A 22,202-nucleotide genomic window follows, 5' to 3' on the forward strand; every position below is an offset into this window, starting at 1 on the left:
TAAGGCGCACTTAAAAGTTTGAAATTTTCTCCAAAATAGACAGTGCGACTTATAATCCAGTGCGCCTTATATATGGAAAAAACAGAAAACCAAAAATGAAAAACCACCACTGTCGGATATTAAAAAAACACAAACGCCTGAACTGAAACAATACTATAAATATGCAGATGCCATCTTAGTTTACAAAATCTTCCATCATATAGCTCCTCCCCCACTGCAATAGGCAATAATGGCTTGCTGCGTTGTAACCAATCGTCATGATTTAATAACTAACCACTCACATTGAACTAATGTCCAACAAGTCTATATTTTATCCTACAATGCCAATCCTTCTTTTCTATACCCCCAATCACCAACTAATCTTTTTATGAGGCCAACAGGGAGCTTTTTAATCTACACATGAAGCCAGTATACATCACACTGTTGCTTTGTTAGATTCAGTGTACAAAAAAATAAAAAATCCAACCTAAAATGTCAGCCATTTTGTGTTTGACAGAGGATTAAGGTTCTCTTCAAAAATCCAAATGGACAACATTAGCTCCATAATTCCTACCCGTGAAACTTTTGGCTAAAGTGCGTTCAAGTGTTTGTCTTGGCAGGGTGATTTGGACTTGTGCCATTTATACACATTGTCCCTCTAAGTCTTGTACGTATATGGAAAGATTAAGTCTACATTTAAGTCATTATTTTATTCTTCAGTCCCAAAAGTGAGGGCTTTAAGTGTACCATAGATTTCAAGGATTCTAACACGGCTTAATTCAATGAGCAGTTGACAAATGACGGACACGTAATTTGGCAAACGACATACACGTGTGTGTGAGTGTGATTACACAAACGCAACAATTAAAGCACTTGTATGTACCCATAGCTTCATTGATAGAGTGCGCCTGTTTATTTGGGTTTGGCTGCTCAGCTGGTACTTGAGACGGGTGGCAGGGGCTGTACGCCATACGCACCCCCGTAAACAGTGCCAAGTCTTGACGCCAATCACAGGCTAACCCACTTTCACGGAGAAAAGTGGTGGCAAAGAAAAAGCAAGTCGGGCAATCAATGCATTGATCCGTGCTTAAGTTCTTGCCAGATTTGCTGCCATTTCTTACTAAGATCAGATTGTGCTGCATTTGCACTCTTTTCAGAAGCAAACTATAACAGGGGGGTGCTGAGCTTAGTATTGTTGTTTCATCAGCAACATTTGTGCAAGGGGTGTCGGACTCGGGTTGGTTCGCGGGCCGTTTTAACGTCAACTTTATTTCACGTGGGTCGGACCATTTTAGATATAATATTTAGATTTTTTTTATATAAATGGATTAAAGGAACTGGATTAAAATCCCTGAATATTCAATTTTTTATAGATCTAAAACAATGTTTATTTTAGCTTTTTTTAATATATATTTTTAGATTTTACAAAATGATTTTTGAACTAAAAACTGAAAAATGATTAAAAATACCAATTATTGATTTAAAAATTTAGAATTTTAGAAATTTAGGAAAATTATTAAAAATTATTATTAAAAATTATTATTAAAAATTATTATTAAAAATTATTATTAAAAATTATTATTATTAAATTTAGGTAATTTAATATACATCTATACTCTTCATTTTAATTTGATCCTAAAACAGAAAGTCGGCACTCATGATTTACTTTCCCAGGCCACACAAAATGATAAGACGGGGCCAGATTTGGCCCCCGGGCCTCCACTTTGACAATTATGCTGTAGTGGTTTGTTAGCCTGACTTTGATGCGGGCAAGCGTGGGATCGATTCCCGCGTGGGATGATTCTGACTGCGAATGATTGTCTGTCTCTCTGACTGGCGACCAATCTAGGGTGTAGTCTACCACACAAGTCAACTTGATTTGACGAGAACTTTGTTGGAAAAATGACTGGTTCAGTAATTTGCCAGAACAGGCTGCTACATCGCTTAGATTTGGTAAAGCAGCATGTGGCGCATAGCCGAAGGTTATTCTCGTACGCACTGCTCCGAGGAATTCTTTGAAATGAATGGAATGTTTTAAAACAGAGACTGTGGTGCACCTTGAGGCCATTAACTGTGCCGAGTCTGGTTGTGAATGATTCCTTGCTCCTTTTTTTTTTTTTTGTGTGTGTTTGAATATCCGCTTACGGGTAATAGCGCTTTGCATTGTGTGTCAATAATAAAGGTCCATGGTCATCATTTTCTTTTACTTTAACTAAACAACTGAATCTTTTAGGATGTATTTTAGTCACAGGGATCTATACACATTAACATTAGGTATTGAAAACAATTTTTTTAGTATTTTAATAGTTTTTTGGGCGGATTTTACGTCTCGGGGAGTACTAGAAATTACATTTCGTTGCAGAATTGTAGAGAATTGAAAGGAATTTTATAAGATGTTTCTAGAGAAATTAGGCTTTTTGAGTCTGTTGTATACTTTCTAGACTTAACTGGTATTTTTTAAGTGGAAGTAATGTCGGGAGCATGACCATAACAGAGTTAAAATAGCGGAAAAATATAACTTTTATATAATATCACAAAAATCTAGATAAAAACCAAGCATTGCGATTAAAAAAAAATTGAAATGATCTTACTAATTCATCTTTTTTTGGTAAAAAACGAGTTCACATGTTAAGGCAAAATAAAAGATGAAGGTGACAATGTTGAAATAATGTCAGGGATCCATTGGGAGAAGATTAGAGGTAAACAACGCCTCTTTAATCTGCGTCACTTTGGATTAATGACGCACATTAAAGGCCAACAGCGGGAGCAAATTGTCAAACAGAAAAGTGCAATCTATCTCATTCAGTAAAATAACCTCTGACATGACAATGGGACTTTAACGTGGCACTTTCCCCAAGACAAAATTTCCTCCAGAACACTACTGTCATTCATATTATAACGTCACTCAAAAACGGGAAAAAAAGGAAATAAAAATGCCAAACAAGTCACCAATCATTTGTAAGTCATTTTGGTCGAACTGTACTGGCCCAAATAACCCTAATGAGCCACATACGGCTCTGGCATGTCTAAATAGTAAACACAAAGACATGTTTATCCTAAGAGTGTTCTTAAGTTTGCCTAAAAGGATTAACTTCCTCAGCAGTCTAAATAGTGAAATTATCCAAAAGGTTCTCCATTTCTACTGGCCACAAAAACCATCAATGCAACGATTCAAAGAGTCCAAAGTCTCACAGGGACCAGTCTGACAACTCCTCTGAGCACCCGTCAGTGTTTTTGGGAGCTAATGAGGAACAGCATAAGTTGAGTGCTACTCCGAAAAAAAAGGCCCTCCACAAAAGAAAGCAGGAAGCCGGAAAAAAAAAACAGCCAATCCAACCCCCCTACCGTCCTTGAAAATTTACTTGAAAGCAAGAGAGGCGGAATGTGTCGTTAGCTTGGGGTTAATAACCTGCTGCCGCTTCTCGCGGCCTCTCTACGGGAAAAAAAGGGGATCTCAGCAGAGTTGAAGCCGAAAAAGTGTGCGGACCGGCCTAGTGCGCCACTTTTTGAGTCAGGAACGTCACGTGAAGGGAAGAGCCAAGTTTAGCAGGGAGAGACGACATGCTGCAGACGCAATCAGTTCTGGTGGTCAAGGGTTTGCCGCAAATTTAGCAGTGCTTTGAGTTTAGTTTGATTTAACACGATTAAACAGTGGTTGATATGATATGATACTTCAGATTGTTAAAATACTTTGTAATTTTAGGGACAAAGAGTGTTGTACTTTGGAGTTGAAATGGAATGGGGGAAAAAAACTCAAGTTTTATTTTTTTAGGTTTATAATAAGGGTAAATATTAGTGAATTGTGAAATGAAATAAAAAATGTCAACTAGAAATGACAAGGCTCACTTACAATTATCTTAAATTAAAGAAAATACTGTATTATATGATTAGGATTCTCATAAACGTCACCTTATATAAGGAAACAACCAAAAAGGACTCTCTATTTTGGGTTATGTAGTGCACTGTACTAACATTTGGCAGAACAAGTTTGACATGTAAATAATATTTTTTTAAACCATGAAGAAAATGCAAAAAATTATAATAATAATATAATTAAAATTTCAAAAAATACTGTAATATATTATTTAGATTCTTAGGTACGGAAAGTGACTAAATAACAAACGATAAGTACTCCATTTTGGTTTTGGCAGTACACAATACTAACATTTGGCAGTACAATTTGTACCTAAAAATAATATATTTTTTAAATCCTGAATTACATTTTTGAAAAAAATACTAAATTAATACAATTAAAATTAAAACCAAAAATACACTTTGCTTAAGGTGTACAACAACACTCAAAAGTGTTAAAGTTTACAGAATAACTACTTCATTGCCTGCCTTTGACAACAAAAGGCTCCCAAATAATTCAAAATTAAAGGCCTCACCATGAATACTCAACTTTCCCTGCCATTGACAACACCAGATGACCAATCAATTTTAACTGGACGTCTCAGAAACATCAACCCTAGCCAATAATTTAGATGACTACCTTATAAAAGTCTAATGTGCTTTATATACACAACCACTCATCAGACATCCACACACTGCTGGCTGCGAAGATGCAAAAGAAGAAGAAAAAAATGAAATAATTGTAATGTTTACCGACTAACAACAAAACCCAAAAGAGGACTGAGGTAAACAAATGCTCCGATGCGTTACTACTCTACCTCCCAGCAGGTAGCATTCATTAAACGTTTATTCAAAATTTATGTATGATGATGCTGCAACTAAGAGGGCATTTGTGGGTAAGTGGGTTAAGGGAATTAAATTGGACTAGCTTAGAAAAAAAAGTGCATTGAGGAGGAGGAGTTGGAGTGTTGCTTTGCGCAATAGGCAGCAGGCGCCAGTTGCTCCTTTTTTTTTTCTATCTACTTGCAATTTAAACGCTGCTTTTCCCAAACTTCTCTTTAGCTTTCTGTCTAATTACTTCCACAGGTGTCATTTACCGTCTTTATTTTTTTCGCAATGCCAAGACGGATAGGGAAGAAAATGCCATGACCAGATTAGATTATCATTATCCAAGAAAAGAAATATTATAACTGAAAAGTAGAAGGCAAAAATGCAACAAGAAAGACTATTAAACCTTGTAAATATTGCTTGCAAAACCATTAAGTTAATATGTAATGTGTATCACAAAAAAATAATAAAAATTGCCAATACAAGACAACTTAAATATCAAAACCTAACTGAATAAAGCTAAAAACATGTCAGTGGTTAAAATAAAAAATAAATCTTTTTTTAAATAGGTATATTGAACATTTGGTAAGTAATAAATGTTTACTCGTGCTATTGATGACCGAAAGTCATATAGTACACTCAAAATAACCAATACTACATATAAAACTAATGGCTACCCTAAGTAGCCCATCCCGGCATTGGCTAGCTTTAAACCTACGGGCAATAATACTGGAAGAATTCCAAGCAATTCTATTACTCAAATTTAAATTGATCCGTCCATAAAAAGTTTAGTTTGCATCCTCCCCAAGAAAAACAAAGTGAGTTAAACTTAGTGCCCTCCCATCAACATAACTAAAAATTCCCTGACCAAACCAATACAAAATTATTAAAATACTGAAACCATTTCTCGAGTAAATAAGAATAGTTTCTGGCCTTGACTACAAAAACCCACCTTAAAAAAAAAGGATAAGAACTCTTCCATGTGAAAACATTCTTACTTCAAACTCAACTAATGTCCATAGCTTGAACCTGGAAAAAAAGTACTACAAAAATCTAGCTATTCCAAAGAGAATAATTCATACAACTCTATGTTTCCTATGATGGAGGCTTCCCCTACTGAACACACTTTTTTTTCAGCTACTTCTGCTTTTGCCGCCCGTTGCTTGACTTTGAAGCCTTCCTCCGTCCACGTCTGTCAAACAACCATCCAAAAAGGAGCTCAGGCGCTAGCTACCCTTCGTCGAGGATCAAATGCTTTACGGCCACTTTAAGCCAGACCACAATGAACCCTTGGGTTGAGGGAATCATAAACAATATTTGATCATCTTGCTTCTGTCACATCCAGACCTTCGGCAGCAAAAGCGCTCACAGCTTGAGGGCACTTTGGTGGGCGCCTTGGATTGATAAAGGTGTACAAGGCAAGCTGACTGAGCCTTAAAAGAGACAATAAACAAGCACAAAGGCAAAAAAATGCCTGCATGGGACAAACTATATAGGAGAGGGAGGGGAAACTTAAAAGAAATGGTGGAAAAACGGTTGTGTAGGCAGCACTTAAAGCAACGACGGCCAAGAAGAAGAAGAAAAAGAAGATATCGCCGTGCCAACATCATTCCTCTGCTCTCTCCTTCTCTCTCCCTCATCTCTCCATCCAAAAAAAAACTCTACTCTGCTTACATTATGGATGTTATTATTATTCCAGCATGTCGTCATGTCGCCCCCGCTTCTCTCCTTCCCCCGAGCGAGAAAGCGGGCACTGCTGGCACCCAGCCAGATTACCCAATCAATCTCCTGTGAGAGGGGGAGGGAGGCAACTAGGGGGGGGACGGAGGGTGGCGGGAATAGAGCGCAGAGGGGAGGGTACATGGAAGAAGGACCAAAGAAAAGAGCAGTGGGGTATGTGTGTGTGTGGAGGGAGGTGATGTTGGCGGTGAAAAAGACCTAAGAGGAATGGCAGCTGGGAAAAAAGGAGTGGCTGAGGAAAATTTGGCTAAAAAAAAAGGGACAATGGACGATGAGGAGAGGAGGAGGAGGGCTCGCCGAGCGCATCGCACCTGGAGAAGACGCCCATGCACAAAGGCCCGGGCCATGGAGCTTGTTTACAGAGTGTGGCTCCTCCCTCTGTGCCACCTGTTACTGCGCTACAGCTTGACAAATGTTTAACCCTCCCAAATGTCCCTTGGCAACAACCCACGGCCGTCCCATCATTGCATAATTTTTCATCTTATACACGAGGGGATTGGTAGAGATGTCGCTTGCAAGAAATGGAACTGGTTTTAGCTTTCTAAGACTTGAGATTAGAAAATGAAGAGCAAACTAAGGAAGGAATTTTTCATTTTCTATACCGCCTAACCACAAAAGGGTCATAGGGGGGTGCTGGAGCCTATCCCACCCAACTACAGGCACCAGACTGAAGACACCCTAAATTGATGGCCAGCCAATTGGAGGCATTCATACCAATGGGCAATTTAGAGTGTTCTATAAACATGGAGTGCATATTTTTGGGATGTGGGCGGAAACCAGCGTACCAGGAGAAAACCCACACAGCCCAGGGAGAACATACAGACTCTACACAAGGAGGTCTGAACCTGGAATTGAACCTATGATCTCAGAACTGTCAGGCCAACATGCTAACTACTTGTCCACTGAGCTTAAAAAAATGGATTTTTACCATAACTACCCATACAAAAAGGGTTAAAAATATTGGCAAATGGTTTTAGTGCCTTTTAAAAAAAATAATAATAATAAATAGAAGAAATCATCATCAGATTTGTCATCTGAACAATATCGCTGTTGACTTTAGGCTTATAATCCACATATGCCAAGTTTTATTAGTCTATTTCTGGATACTAATATCAGATTATGCCCTTGTACCTTTAGCCTCATCCTGACAATTCTTCGCACCGCCATGTCACTGACATACTCGCGGAATAAAATCCGCAACGCTTCCATGCACGCCGACCTCAGACCGCAGATGTTCGGGGTCGAGTCCTCTGGCCATGCCAAAACAAAATGTCTCGGACAACAAGTCTGGAAATGTGGCGCTCCCTGCAAGACGGTTTGTCCCGTCATTATAAGCCAAGTGTCGCACAGAGAGCGCCGTTCTTCCGTCTGCTTTAATGTGTGCGTGAATGGACGCATTCTCCCTCAAGTCTTTTAATCATCGGCGTCGACATCGCTGCAATCAAAGTGCTTTTGAAGAATTTCTCAACAGAGGAGTACAAAACGTGACTTTGTCCTCTTCAGGGAATTGAAGGTGATTAAAAGCGAAGAAAGAGGAAGATTGACAGAAAGACAACAGTACTTAATGCAACAAGAAAGCCCACTTGAATGAAGGTACAGTGGTGCCTTGAGATGAGAATAATTCCTTTAAAACCATGTTCAAAACGCTCATATCTTAAATAACCCTTTCTCTTAAAAAATATGAAAGTATTTCCAAAATGTATTCCAAACTCATCCCCAAAAAAGTAATATGGTCTTTTTCCTTCATTCATTTTCAGAGTTGCTGCTTCTCACAAAGACCACAGGGGTGCTGGAGCTTATCCCAGCCAACAGTAGGCAGTAGGCGGGATTCACCCTGAATTGGTTGCCAGCCAATCACAGGGCACAATAAGACAAACAACCATTCACACTTAAAATCACACCTACAGAGAATTCGTAGTGTCTAATCAGCCAAACATGCATGTTTTTGGCATGCAGGAGAAAACAGCAGTACCTCAACATGATGGTAGTTTTTCCATCCAATCTATGACATTCTATAGTGTTGGTTAGCAATAAGCTAAGTACTAGACATTCCAATCTGGCAGCTTCAAGTATATTCTGCTACTTTTTGGAAAAGGAGTCGAGTTCACTACCAAATGCTTCTATCATAATTTTTTGCTTCCAGGGAAAATCCAAAAAAGACAAAAAGGTCATATATAAAAGAATAAAAACTCAGGTATACATACATCAGGTTATTCCTATCTTTGGGCATCACTATTTTTATCTTTGAAGAAGAAATATAGTGGAAAACAGACAAGTTTAGTCTAGACTAGTCTCTAGAGTAGCTGCCCACACACTAAGTCTGACATTAAACAATCCAGTAAATCTTCTATCAAACTATTTTCCCAAAATGTTTGCGAGAGCTCATCATTTTGTTGTCCTGTGACATTCACAAGTCATTTAAATGTGAACCAAACACGGTTCCTAATTTGATAAATGCTTGACATATGTTCATGACATATTGAGCCACTAGAATAGGTGCATTATTTGAATAGGAATTCTTAATCTTTGCGTTATTTTTTGACAAAGCATATCACAGACACATTGTTTGAAGTTACTATTGTCTTTGAGAAACAACCTAGCGCAAAACTTAGTGTGTGCGTAGTCATTAGTATACGAGCGTGTCTGCATTGTTACATCACGACAACACAAGGACTTTCCAGGGGTTCCGGGAGCGCAGCCAGGATGCCAATCCCACCACATTCCCCTGGATTAGCTGTCAACCCGTCCCCAAATCTAGGGATTAGCACTTCATATTGCATTATCTTTCCAAACTGTAGGGTCCAAAAAACGTCATAGGGGTCTAGTAAAGAACAAGATGCGCTTTCAAACATGGCAACATGGAGCCAAAACCCTGTTGCCAAGCAACCAACTAAATTCCAGGATACAAACGACTAAATGTCACTTATATAGTTTTGTATACTAAATGTACAACCATAAAAGCCTACGGCCTCATTTTTTAAATGATTTTTTCCCCTTCATCTTAGAACAGACATGGCAGGCATAGTGTCTACACGGTTCCCCCCAGGAGTGCCGTCTTTTTTCACTTTACCAACCTACGGGGGGAAGGAGGAAGCCGTTATCAGCAAGGGGACGCAAGTGAGGCTTGTTTGGGACACTTTGTCCATGGGGACCCGCAAACCCGAGTTAATCAGAGACAGACTTGTCACCCTGGGGATTTATACAGTGTCGACCCTGACAGTTCTCCGTCTGCGTCGCACAAATAGCGATCACTTCCTGGTTTGTGTTTAAAAGTTTACTGGCTGGGCATTTAAACAAAGTCAAATTGACTTTTGCAAATGGCTGCTTTGCAAAAGAAGGAAAAAAACACATGACTAGAGTCAATCATTTTGTATACATGGTTGACTGTCACCCCCAAGTAAAAACGTTCCACAAACTAAACTAAGTCCACTAAGCTGAACAGCGTTGGTGACGCATTTAAACGACTCACCTTCAAATAGAAGTCTAACGAGAGTGTATTTGTGTATTCCGTCTCACTGGTTGCATTTGATGAAGCAATTAATCAATAGAGCTCGTGGTACATGAGTAGAATCGAGGAACGAGCAACCAACTATGAAGTTGCGTTGGGTCATACACTTAACAATTGAAACACGCTTGGGGGGGAAAAAAATGTTGAGTCGATGTATTTTTTTGACTTGGGAATCATTTAAATCCAGTCTATGCATCTACACTTTTGTTAAATGTTCAAGCATCTAAACCACATAGCCATTCAGCCTCGCAGGTCTGAGATTGCGGGTTCAATCATCTAGAGCACAGGTGTCAAAGTGGTGGCCCGGGGGACAAATTTGGCCCGCCACATCATTTTGTGTGGCCCAAGAAAGTCAATCATGAGTGGCGACTTTATGTTTTAGGATCAAATTAAAATGAAGAATTTTGATGTATATTAAATTTCCTGATTTTCCCCCTTTTAAATCAATAATTGTAATTTTTTAATCATTTTTTTCTGTTTTTAGTTCAAAAATCCTTTTGTAAAATCTAAAAATATATTTTAAAAAGCTAAAATAAACATTGTTTGATCTATAAAAAAAAACCTGAATATTCAGGGATTTTGATCCAGTTCTTTTCATCCATTTATAAAAAATAAATCGAAATATGATATCTAAAATGGTCCAGCCCACATGAAATCGAGGTGACGTTAAAGCAGCCCGCGAACCAACCCGAGTCTAACCCATCTAAGCAACTACCGTGCAGGCTAATCTATGAAACATGGATTCGGATCAGTGCGAATAAACTGAAGGCCACAAAGTAGTACTATTCCACCTCTACTGCCATTTGACTCCTGAAATGACTTCAACTGGTGTCAGGTCAAAACTCAAGCAAGCCTCATCATCTAAATCCTTGAACTCTTCCAGACTCTCAATTCTTCCAGTAACAACCCTAACATATCCTACACATTTCAGCTCTAATACCCTGCCATCTTTAAAAACGCACCTTTAAGGCCAACCGCCATTCAAGTTTGGCCAAGCCAGCAGTCATTTAAAGTGTCAGGTATCCATGCAGGTATCCAACTGGCCTACCTCTGGAGAAAGGTGTAGCAAATTACATGGCATTTAGATGAATTAGACACAGTTGTCAGATTTAATTAACTACTAGGTTTAATTAAGCATGTAATTAATCTTATGGTGGTCCAACACATACACACACACCCACAGAAACGTGTCAGATGGCGCCAACGCACACCCGCATGACACGCACAACAAATGTAACATGTTGGGTTGTCACGTGTCAAACAAGAGTTGGACTGCCTGCGGGATAAAAGTGCCTCCATGGAACATGTCGAGTAAAAATAGCAACTCTAATCTGTTTCAGGTAAGGCGAGCCAGCATACCGCTCAATAGGCTCATTTACAATGAAGGGATGGTGAGTGAGCGAATGCTAATCGTGGTAACAGTTGCGGGGATTGTTTACGTTACAATCGTAATCGTGGTTGTACAACACAAGGAGTCGCACCAATACAAAAGTTAACTGGGGCTTTGAGATAGGAGTGACCTGATGTTTTAGTTCTCTCTGTGGTGAGCTTTACTCCGGCCTTACTTTATGCTAAATTTGAGTGTAGATAGGCAAAGAAAAGTTTAGGGAGCATCTTTTGTTATCTTATGTTGTTCAGTTTTACATCAGGTCATTTGCTTATTGTTGCCAGGTTAAGGTCAAATCAAAAGATGGTTTAAAGTCAACAAAATTAGGTCTAGGTCTACTGAAATAAAAGAAAAAAATATTGGTTTTTCAGTTTTTCCTTTTTCCCCAGCTAAAACTATAAATCATCTATATAATAAATAAAAAAATAAAATAATATTTATTGATTTTCCCTTTCTGCTTACATTTTCAGTTTTCCCATAGTTTTCCAATGTTTTGTAATTTTATAAGACATGTATTTTCCCCAAAAAGAAAGACTATTATATGTATAATTAAATCATAACTACAATGTGCCTAAGGAAACAATAGTAATTTGACGTTCAGCACGACAAAAACTTCTTTCCCGTTCTATGAATAAAATACAACGGATATGTTTTAAGAAAACTACTGCTTCATTTGCTCAATCCATAGAATGAAGTCAAAAATACAAACATATTCTTTTCAGAATAATAACATCAATACTTTCCCACTACTTCTATTATACAGAATAAATGGCCTATCCAATTAAAGTGCAAATGACTTCTAGAAAAGGGACTGAGCAACAAAAAAAATAGCTTGATCCACAAAGGCCATTTTTGCCTCTATTTGATGGGACAGCCCCTCCAAAAATATGGTATATTTATCTATGGGTGTTACTGATTGACCACCACAACTCTTCAGAGGCTGACAGGGTCAAGAGGGCGAGATACCCGGACTTTTTATGGCCCCTGCAGTCACCGCTAGTGAATCCTTTCAACCATACTTTATCCATGCATGCATTGTGAGTGCCTCAACGCTAATATGCTCGTGTGACCAGCCAGCTGCTTTATGCGCCTTGACCTTTAAAGGAGCAATAAATAAGACGGGCCGTGGCGTGACCTTTCATCAGGGGAAGTTTCCTCTCTGAGCCCAGAGTTCAGGGGTCAACATTTGAGGAAGTGCGGAAGGTAAATTGTCTGAGCGCTTGCCAAAACACTTATGGAATTGAATCTGCTGGAGACTAGGACGCAAAATATGCAGTCAATTAATTGAACCCCAAAAAATACCTTGACACTATTGGATTGTTTCTAGTTGTTAAGATACGATACATATAAAAAAGTGCATCCGTTAACAGTACATGTGAAACAAACAGAAAGAAAGGACTAAAGTATTAACATACTCATCACCCATCATTAAAGTAAAAAGTACAAAGTAAAGTAAAAAGGAATCTATTAAGAAATATTAAAATGTAATTTAAAAAAAGATAGAGGGGCTGTAAAACACGAAAAACAAATAAGAGTGGACAGAGCTACTGCCACTGGCTTCCGCGTGACGGCGCCATCTTAGGGGAAAAAAAACATTATTTGGACAACGTCGGTGGGCCGGATTAAAAAGCCTAACGGGCCCTATGTGGCCCGCGGGCCGTAGTTTGCCCATATCTTTTTTAGGCCATTGGGTTGTAAAAATAACACCTCTCACCAGGATTTAAACGCTTTCTAAAATGAGTGACTTTTCAGAAAAGCCTAAAAAGCCGTTGATATTTCTGAAGCATAATAAATACAACAATTCCGAGGAGATTACAAAGACATCAAGTAAATATGTTTAACAGACGACAGACAGCCAAAGGCCACATTCACATTATGGCTCGTTGTCCGATATTTTTGTTGTCCCGGATGCACTTTGGGTAGTACCCACAGAGGGCGATTCCCAATCAAGTGAGAAAATGATAGACTTAGCACGAATGCTCTCTATCTTTCAAAAGATGGACATCTCAAGGCTTTCTCATCAAATAAAAACAGCATTCCCACATGATGCATTTTTTAAAACCACCCAGCTTCAGGCAGACTCACATCCCCCCCAAAAAAAACACAGAAGGAAGTAGCAAAGCTACAGAAAAAAACGAGATAAGAAACCCCCCTCCCAACCACTCAATTTCGGTAATTGACGGGGGTAGCTGATGGACTCACATAATCGTGGAAGGCCTTGGCCTCGCTGGAATGTTCACATGTCTCCCTCCGGTCCGGGGCGGCGCAATACAGATCCCAGAATACGCTGCAGGGTAAAAAAAAAAAAAGAAAAAGAGGGGTGTTAAACATTGACAAACATGCTTGTACAATATGTACTTAAGTCATCTAATAGAGACAAGTGTACAGATGAATAGACAATGTTGCCACAATAACGTTGTGATTCATTGATGCTTTGTGCTTTTTTTTCTTCTCCTTTGTGTGTCACTTTGACAACTAAACAAAGTGGGACAGGTTCGTGCTCCAGTGTACCTTTTTGTTACGTGCACATAAAAAGCAGAGATTAATATAGCAGCCAAAACAAAAGATGATCATCCGCCGCACTGGGACGCTCTTGTCAGTATCTTCTTAGGCTTATTTATTAAGTGCAATCAGAGTTTCATGTTCCCGTCATGCAAACAGACACGCATTAAAAAGGAGAAGCTGAATGTATTAAAAAAAAAAAGGTAGTGCAGATATTGTATCATGCGTTTAATATAATGGTATTTGGCAAAGATAAGACATAAACCTGAAAATAATAAACAATTCCTTAGCACACCAGGGAACACGAAAGGCTTAGATTTAACATTTAATTGAATTTCATTACTGTGATCGAAGCAAATGCAATACACTGTTAACAGATACACACTCATATTGTGTGTTTTGTTAAGTATATCTCCTCCACAAACACTCTAAGCTCAATTGACATTTCAGTGGGGTAATATTTCATATCATCCTTTTCCATTAAATTAGTAGGAATTCACTGTCATTTTATGAAAATACTGAAAAAATGTTCTTTCGGTGTGTTGGATTCTCAAAAATGGTTTCCTTCTTCATACTAAAATTTCTGGATCGACTGGATTAATTCCTTCTAAATATTAGAATTTTTCCTATATTCTGGGGTGGGGGGTGGCAGATAACGTCTCCCCGATATGAGGCAGAGAAGGGTTACCCAATGTCCCACACGGGCCTGGCCTTACAACCCACAATATTGACCAATCAGCTACGATCGAGTTACTTAATGTCGAATCAGCCGTAGTGATATTAGTTCATTAGCATCAGTCCCATGTCTCTGGGGGTCCAGGAGGGGTCCCGCTCTAAATGGGCCCTTAATTACTACACTGAGATCAAGTACCTGCTAAGTCGGTCTCATTCTTGTCCAATTGATTTTCAATGTTCAACTGTTGAAGAAGGGGAAGTAGGTTATGTTGTTTAAAAATAGTGCTAAATAAATTCTACACTGGGGGGCAGATCCCAGAATGCCCCTAAGCTTATATATATAAACAGAGAGTACTTCTTATTTTATTCATTATATTTAACATTTTATTCATTTAAAATAGTATTTTCTATTTGTAAAAGACCACAGTTAAATAATATTTTAAAGTATTCAAAAATTATTAGGCGGCATATTGCAGGAGTGGTTGGCCGTTCTGCCTTGCAGGTCTGAGATCGCGGGTTCAATCATCTAGAGCACTGGTGTCAAAGTGGCGGCCCGAGGGCCAAATCTGGCCCACCTCATCATTTTCTATGGCCCAAGAAAGTAAATCATGAGTACCAACTTTCTGTTTTAGGATCAAATTAAAATGATTATGGATGTAGATTATATTTCCTAATATTCCCCCTTTTAAATCAATAATTGTAATTTTTTATTAATTTTTTTGTTTTTAGTTCAAAAATAATTTTGTAAAATCTAAAAATATTTTGTTTTCCACTTTAATATGAAACATAAGGATTATATGATAGTGCATATAACACCTGGATACTAATGGTATTTTTTTAGCATTTAGCAAAACAGACTATTGTTGAGCAAAGTGAGGTGGTTGTTTTAAATTCACAAGGTGTACTACTCTTGGTTTTATGTTCAGTCTGATGGTAAACGTTATCTGTGAGTGGCTATAAACAGCTTTAAGTCTGCTCACTAGTCACCAAACTGCTGATCATTGTGAAGTGGCTTGAGTTCACTGCCACTCAAATCCTTCCTGGCTTCTCCAAGACGACCTTGTAATTCATGGGTGTCCAAACCAGTCCCTCAAGGGTCACACTAAAAACAGGTTTCATAACAACCCATTGAGAGGATACATTTTTTTAACCAAACTATTGTCTTAAAAGTGTCATCATTTGATTTCAGTCTGATGCTGCTTCTTTCTGATTGGTAAACTGTCCATTCTAGATCAGTTGGAACAAAAACCTGCACCCACAATGGACCTTTGAGCCATAGTTTGGAGACCCCTGTCTGTATTCATGCAAGTACTGTGTGTTGAGATGTTGCTAAAAGGAATAAAGTATTTACCTGGTTGTTTAATGGTCCAGAAACCCGAATATTTGTATACATACTATTAAAAAGTGCATTTTCCAATAATATGTTCTTAACATTTGGTCTATACAGTCAATAGATGCTTCATGATGGTCGCAATCTGACTCTAGAATGGGTCATGTCTCAAATATGAAGTAATTGGAATTCAAGCAGCGTCCCACAAGAGATTACATTCGACCTCAAACTTTCCACAGTATTTCTAAGCTCTGCTTCTTTCGATTCATTTTGATGACATGTTATTTAAGGCCAAATTGAACAAAACCGCTTCCAAAAATCAAAGTTCCAAAAATAAGAAGCATTTAAAAAAAAAAAAAAAAAAAACCTCAACACTTTCCAACCTTTAGCACCAACCTCTCAGACTTGTGACAATGTGAACTAAAATAGAAGTGTTAAGAGTATTTATAGATGAAACAACAGAGTTGGTGCCCTGGGGCGTTCGGCAAATGCAGGGGTGCCCTCTAAGACACAACTTGACGAGTGCATCAGCTTTGTGTGTATTTAAAGTGCGTGTGCTTCACTTGACAATAAAGTCAGTGTACATTATCATATCTCTGTGTCGGTGTTAAAGAGATTTCTGCCGCGCCGGACCGACGAGGGCGATACAACCATCGCAAATCCAATCAGCTCTCGGGGGAAATGAAAGGGGATGCGAGGTTCAAGTTAGTTACAAAAAAAGATATATACAAATACTCCAGGTATACATACATTGTGAGAGCTTTAAGAAGCGACGTGATATAACATCTCCTGGCCTCTAAAGCCTAATATATATTGCCGTTTGAACAGCTGACTTGTGGAATCTCATTGTCAGTCTCGCTGTATCATCTGACACTGGATCGACTTTCATTCTTCGGGTATTATTTGTGGACTTGAATGCATCCTTTGCGCGCTGGAGACGAAAATACTAGACGGATGTAGTAGTGGTCCTTGCTAAATAAGGGCACCAAAATCCAACGAAAAAAAACAACGTTAGCACACACGACTGAACACAATATGCCAAGAACATGTGTGAGGTCTATTTTACACTTTTTTCACGCTGATCAAAATGATCTGATACATCAACATTTGTAGTTAATTAGCAACAGCTATTTGATAAGGAATCACACACCCCTTGTAACAAGTTCTATCCAATTATCCAATCATTCCAATCTAATGATCCAATCTTTGCCATCTTCTTTTGGAATCAGGGCTGGTAAAGCGATGTTATTTGAGCTGTAAGGGGGCTAGGGAACACGGGGGGAGTGGGTACAAGGTGCCTTTATGCTCTTTTTTAGAGCTGATGCAAATATGTAGCTATATTGTCTTTCATTTCTTCCTTTAAAGCTGATATACAACAGGCTTTTTTTTTTGACGCCAACTCATTGGCAAAAAACAACATGGGATTAGAATTCAGACATCCAGAAGACAATTACTGAAATTAAATGCCATCATGATAATTATTTGCAATTAACTGTGGTTAGACAAAGCCATCGGTTACAATGGGGCTTTTGCGCTATAATAAGGCACGTAAACAAAGCCAGGCGCACACAGTTTGGCAGGTCTACGACGTAATCCCTTCTGCTACTTCGGTTAGTGGTGAGCTAGCACACAGCTAGCGAGAAATAAAGAGAAAATTGGGATTATTCGTATTCTTACATTAATTTTTCAAGAGATATAAACCCCAAATGTCAAAGGTGAATGAACTAGCCACGAGTCCACTGTCTTCATATTTGAAATTCCTTCAAAATATAACCCATAAACATGTAAATATTGTGTGGTTAATGTTGTACTCCATTTTATTTTGTTGTCATTTTGTCAATTTTTTAATACTCCTTTCTAGTCATAAAAAAAATAATTAATGATAGTAAATTTGAGTTAGTTTTGTGTATGCACTACACTATTTCAATAAATTATCTTTTTTACTTTTAATCCTATTTTTTTACTTATTTCCATCAACAACAAAAACAATTTGACTCTAGTTTTTTATCTTTTCATTCATTTTACTTCACGATGATAACCTCGATATCATCTTAAATCAGAAAGAAATACACCTTCACTACATTTACACAAAAAAACAACCATAAAGAACTAATTCCCCAATAGCTTTGGATTCAGAAATATGCCCATTATAAAAAAAATATGTCTACAATAACTCAGATATCCAAATAATGAAGGGGAAACTAATCTTTAAGAATCTAGACTTTTCCCAAGCATCCAATCAAAAAAAACACAACACGATAAACAAGAACAACAAAGGGACGGCACCTAAAAATTCCCATGTTGGGATGGATTATGTTGTGGGGGGGGGGTTGCGTAGGGGTGCTCAAAAGGTTTAGAATTCAGTGGCCATCCAGTGAAAACTGGTTAAAAATATCGATTTAAGGATAAAGAGGAGACAAATAGCAGTGGCCAATAGAGAAGGAGCTAATGACACAATCAACACCTGCAGCCTTCACTAGGGCTTTTCTTTATCCTTCCACCCATAACAACAGATGTGGATGAGTGACCCCCGCTAAAAAGCTCCAGTCCCCCAACACCTCCCCACTCCCTTCCTCGGCCATATTCTAAAGTGACACACCCCCCCACGCCATCCTACAGGAAGCATCCAGAGAGGAGGCGAAGAGCAGCCTGGTGAGGTACTGAGGAGGCGACTGTTGGGGGGGGTGGGGCAAAGGGTGACAGAGGGGTCGGGGTCTTAGATTTGGCTGTTTAACACAAAAGAGACTGCAATGCAAAGAGTTAATCCATTCGGGGGTCTCTCTTCCGCAAACAAAGGACGGGCCTGCAGACAAAGGTTGCAAAGGGGGTGGGTGGAGAGCGACGTGGAAGGTTGGTGGCTTTCCTACCATCTGGAGCTTTTGTTTTGGGGGAGGTTTGCGAGAGGAGAGGAGTAGGGGGGTGTTGGTGTCCAATGGGTGGACCCTTACCACAACCCCGGGATGCCACCTCCCCCCATCCCGAGTCCGCATGTCCACGTGCTGAGCAGCTCAGACAGACAACTCATAGCTAGGTTGAATTAGCCTGCCCGGCTAATCATCGGCCATCTCTACACTCACATAAAATAGACTAAGTCAGTGCTTTCTGACGTTTTTGGGGGGCCAGAGAAAGGTACATTTGGAGAAAAGAAAGAAAATGAAGAGATTGGAAATGTAAATCAACATTAAGTTGAAATATGTGGTGATTAGTTGAAGTACTGGGTTTCGTCCTCTTGAACAATCTCATCCTGAGGGAATGGCAGTGTGACACCATTGAATTGTGATACTGATATTCAGTCCTGGTTATTTTTATATGCTGCATGGGTAAAACCTCATGCCAAAATGTGGTGCCTGTCGCCAAAAGCATTGGGTTTTTACAGACTTTACACCACTAAAAAGTCAAAGTCCGCAAAACCAAACAATTTCCACGAAACGTAATAATAAACAACACAACAACTTGAATCTCATAACTTTACATTTCCCCTCATAACATTATGATTTTCCTCTCATAGTTAGAGTGAAGTAGTAGCAAGCTAGTTCCAGATAAGCAAATCTGTTCATTAGACTTCATTTTATCGACAAAATACTTTGTGTCCAAGCTCCCTGTCCAACCCGATACCAAAAGACCCCTAACCTGGTATCAGTCCACTAGGATACACTACACTAAGTCCTCTCCCAGACTCTGCTACACTCAAAACAGATTCACACACTATATATTTGCCTTTTGTCACCACCACTGTCCGACAGTAAGAAGCCGGGCTTTTTAAAAACCATTATGAGCCGTGTCAACACGCTCCACAATGACAACACACACTGAGGTCCAAAGAGGATGAATGAACGAAACGGCACGTTTATTATACAGATCCGAGCCGGGGGGCTTTGGGGAAAGAGCATGAACGACGAACAAAGCGGCCCTCCCGTCAAACCTCTTATTCCGCCTTTCTCTGCCCTCGTGCCGAGAATCCATCCAACGCTTCAACCTTGCTGGCGAGTCTACATCTTTCTTATGCACCCTTCTCAGATTCTTCGGTTCTTATCACAGTTCCACTTGTTCCACTTTAGTGTAAAAGTTGGATTTCTAAGCCATTGGTCTGAAACGAGGAAAATGCAGTACAGTACATTCTAAGACTGTAAAATAAATGTGTTGATTCCTTCTCTAAAGAGTTTTCAAAAATGCAAGCGATCCTGCCAGACATGACGAGCAGGAGGAAAAAAAATATCTGAATGTGCGTTTACTGCAGTGTGTGGTCTTCTCTGGTCGGATGACCAAGCAAAAGCAAACCACATATATAATGATATATATCCCACTGACAAACACAAATCCTTCTCCTAAACCAAGTGGTAGGGAACCTATGGCTCGGGAGTCATATGTGGCTCTTTTGATGAGTGTATCTGGCACTTTGCTAACCTGTGAGCTAAAATATGGAAACCGCTAGTGACAGAACTGAGATATTACATCTAGAACTGCTTTCATCTTCATTTTTCTTCGCTGTAGACTCTTCTGGGACGCCTTCTCTCATTGATTAGCAACAGCAAAAGAATATTTAGAAAAAATATTCATTTTTTCCACTTTAAAAGTGGTGAAATTACAAAAAAAATTGAAAAGCCACTCGTTTACATGCATGTATTTTGACTTTTAAATTAGTAGTATAGCTCACAAGAAATAACATTGGAAAAAATTAATTGTTTGTGGCTCTCTTCGACCCCTGTTCTAAACTAAAAGTCTGCCGTTGCACTAAGCCTTTGTGCATCATAAATTTCCTTGTCATTATGTATATTAACAAAGCCCACGATGAACTACAAACATTTTCTTATGTGTCAAATTCAATGCCTTGCTACGATAATTACATAACTACCAGTTTTTCACCTACACATTACATGGCCCTATTTGACTGTATCGAAAAGTACCACTGGGTTGGCAACCGGGAATGTCTCTGTGGAGGACAAAGGTGTCAGGCTGCAAGCTCACTGACCCGAGCCAGACAGAACAGAACACACTGTCCGCTGTTTACCAAGCATTAGCAGACTTGTCAGATTGGGTAACGGGCTGAAGAGAAGGAACAAAAATCCACTAGAAATTATACAAAATGTGAACTTTTCAGACTTTGCTGCATTGAAGGAGTGGAGTTTAGTGAATAGAGTTCCAACGGAAGTGAACTGACTGGTGAATGACAGGATGCAAAGAGTGCTTCAACATATGTGAGATGATGCACTTAGCATTCCCTGCAATTACTGTCCGCCTTCCCCCCACACTCGTATGCATTCCTCTGGCTCATCACAGCAAGGACTCTTACGGTGGTAACGTGAGCCACGAGTAGGATTGTGTTTTGACATAGTTTGATCATATTGCCATATATATATACATACCACCACCACGAGTGTAAAAATCCCGGAGGTTCCCCCAGTGTGATGTTCTTCTCCCATCGGATCTGAGAGAGAGAGACATAAAAAAAGTCAAAGCGTTAGTTCAGTTTGTTGGAATGTCTGCCATCAAAACTTAGTTGTTTGAATGGAAAAGCCTTTTTTTACAGAAAGTTTGTCACTGTTCGGTGCTCTCAAGAGGAGCAAGAACTCCAGCTGCTATTTGGGTGTCCAGATAAGATCCCGATCGTGATTGCGGACCTGCTACCTGCTTCGCACACACTCGGAAACTGACAGCACGGATCAAAGAATACCACTTCGCTATCCCAGGTGTGCTTTTGACGGTAAAAAAAATAAGTACTAGAATGTTGGTTTTGTATTACTCAAGACGGTGCTTGGACGTTTGGTCGCCCGTCTTTTGGTCCCTTTTGGTCCCCGGTCTTTTGGTCGCCGGTCAAAAGGTGACAGAGAGTTTACTGATGAAACCAGCTCTCAAAATGATATTCATGAGAGAGTAATATCTAAGAGAGAAAGTTTAATATCTAAGTACTGTTTAATATCTAAGTTCATTTGACCGGCGACCAAAAGACCTGCGACCAAAAGACAGGCGACCAAACGTCCGGTCACGCTCAAGACTGGTTTTGTCTTTGAATCAACTTTCTAAACTCTCAGTTTTGTCCCAGTCTGATTGGATGGCCGGCAGGCAAAAGTCAAAATTGTCTGCAAGGCTAGCACTAGTATTCATTTTGTATTTTTGCATTTTAAAATCCATTTTTATGGTTATTTCTATCTTGGTGGTCTCCATATTGGACAATTTGTGGTGTCTGATAACATGGTTTGAGCCCAAAAGTACTAGTAAATAGCAAGTGGTTTAAACCACTCCCGGTCAACTATTTGTATCAATAATGCAATATTTCACTCCACAGTCTCCACTATGCTAGACTGATCCATTCCCTGCCCTCAGTCTCTTCTTTAATGATAGACTCAGACATGGTTATTGCAGCATTCTACCACAAAGTCTCCACTTTGCTGCAGTCGTCACTT

At 39.2% G+C, this 22,202-nt stretch overlaps 1 protein-coding gene across 3 annotated transcripts in view; it reads right to left on the bottom strand.

Moving 5' to 3' along the window:
- LOC144196303 (single-stranded DNA-binding protein 3-like) overlaps positions 1 to 22,202 on the bottom strand; it is an 82,376-nt gene that overhangs the window by 43,511 nt on the left and 16,663 nt on the right. For 2 of the 3 annotated variants that reach the window (XM_077716313.1, XM_077716315.1), the window contains exons 3-4: positions 21,165 to 21,226; positions 13,497 to 13,581 (exon numbers count right to left, since the gene is read on the bottom strand). In XM_077716313.1, the coding sequence (XP_077572439.1) occupies positions 13,497 to 13,581; positions 21,165 to 21,226 (147 nt within the window). Of the gene's footprint in view, positions 1 to 7,530; positions 7,958 to 13,496; positions 13,582 to 21,164; positions 21,227 to 22,202 lie in introns of those variants that run through there. The other variant, XM_077716314.1, reaches the window with a different exon arrangement.

The sequence above is a fragment of the Stigmatopora nigra genome, chromosome 5 (assembly GCF_051989575.1).
Source record: "Stigmatopora nigra isolate UIUO_SnigA chromosome 5, RoL_Snig_1.1, whole genome shotgun sequence".
In the NCBI taxonomy this organism is placed as follows: Eukaryota; Metazoa; Chordata; class Actinopteri; order Syngnathiformes; family Syngnathidae; genus Stigmatopora; species Stigmatopora nigra.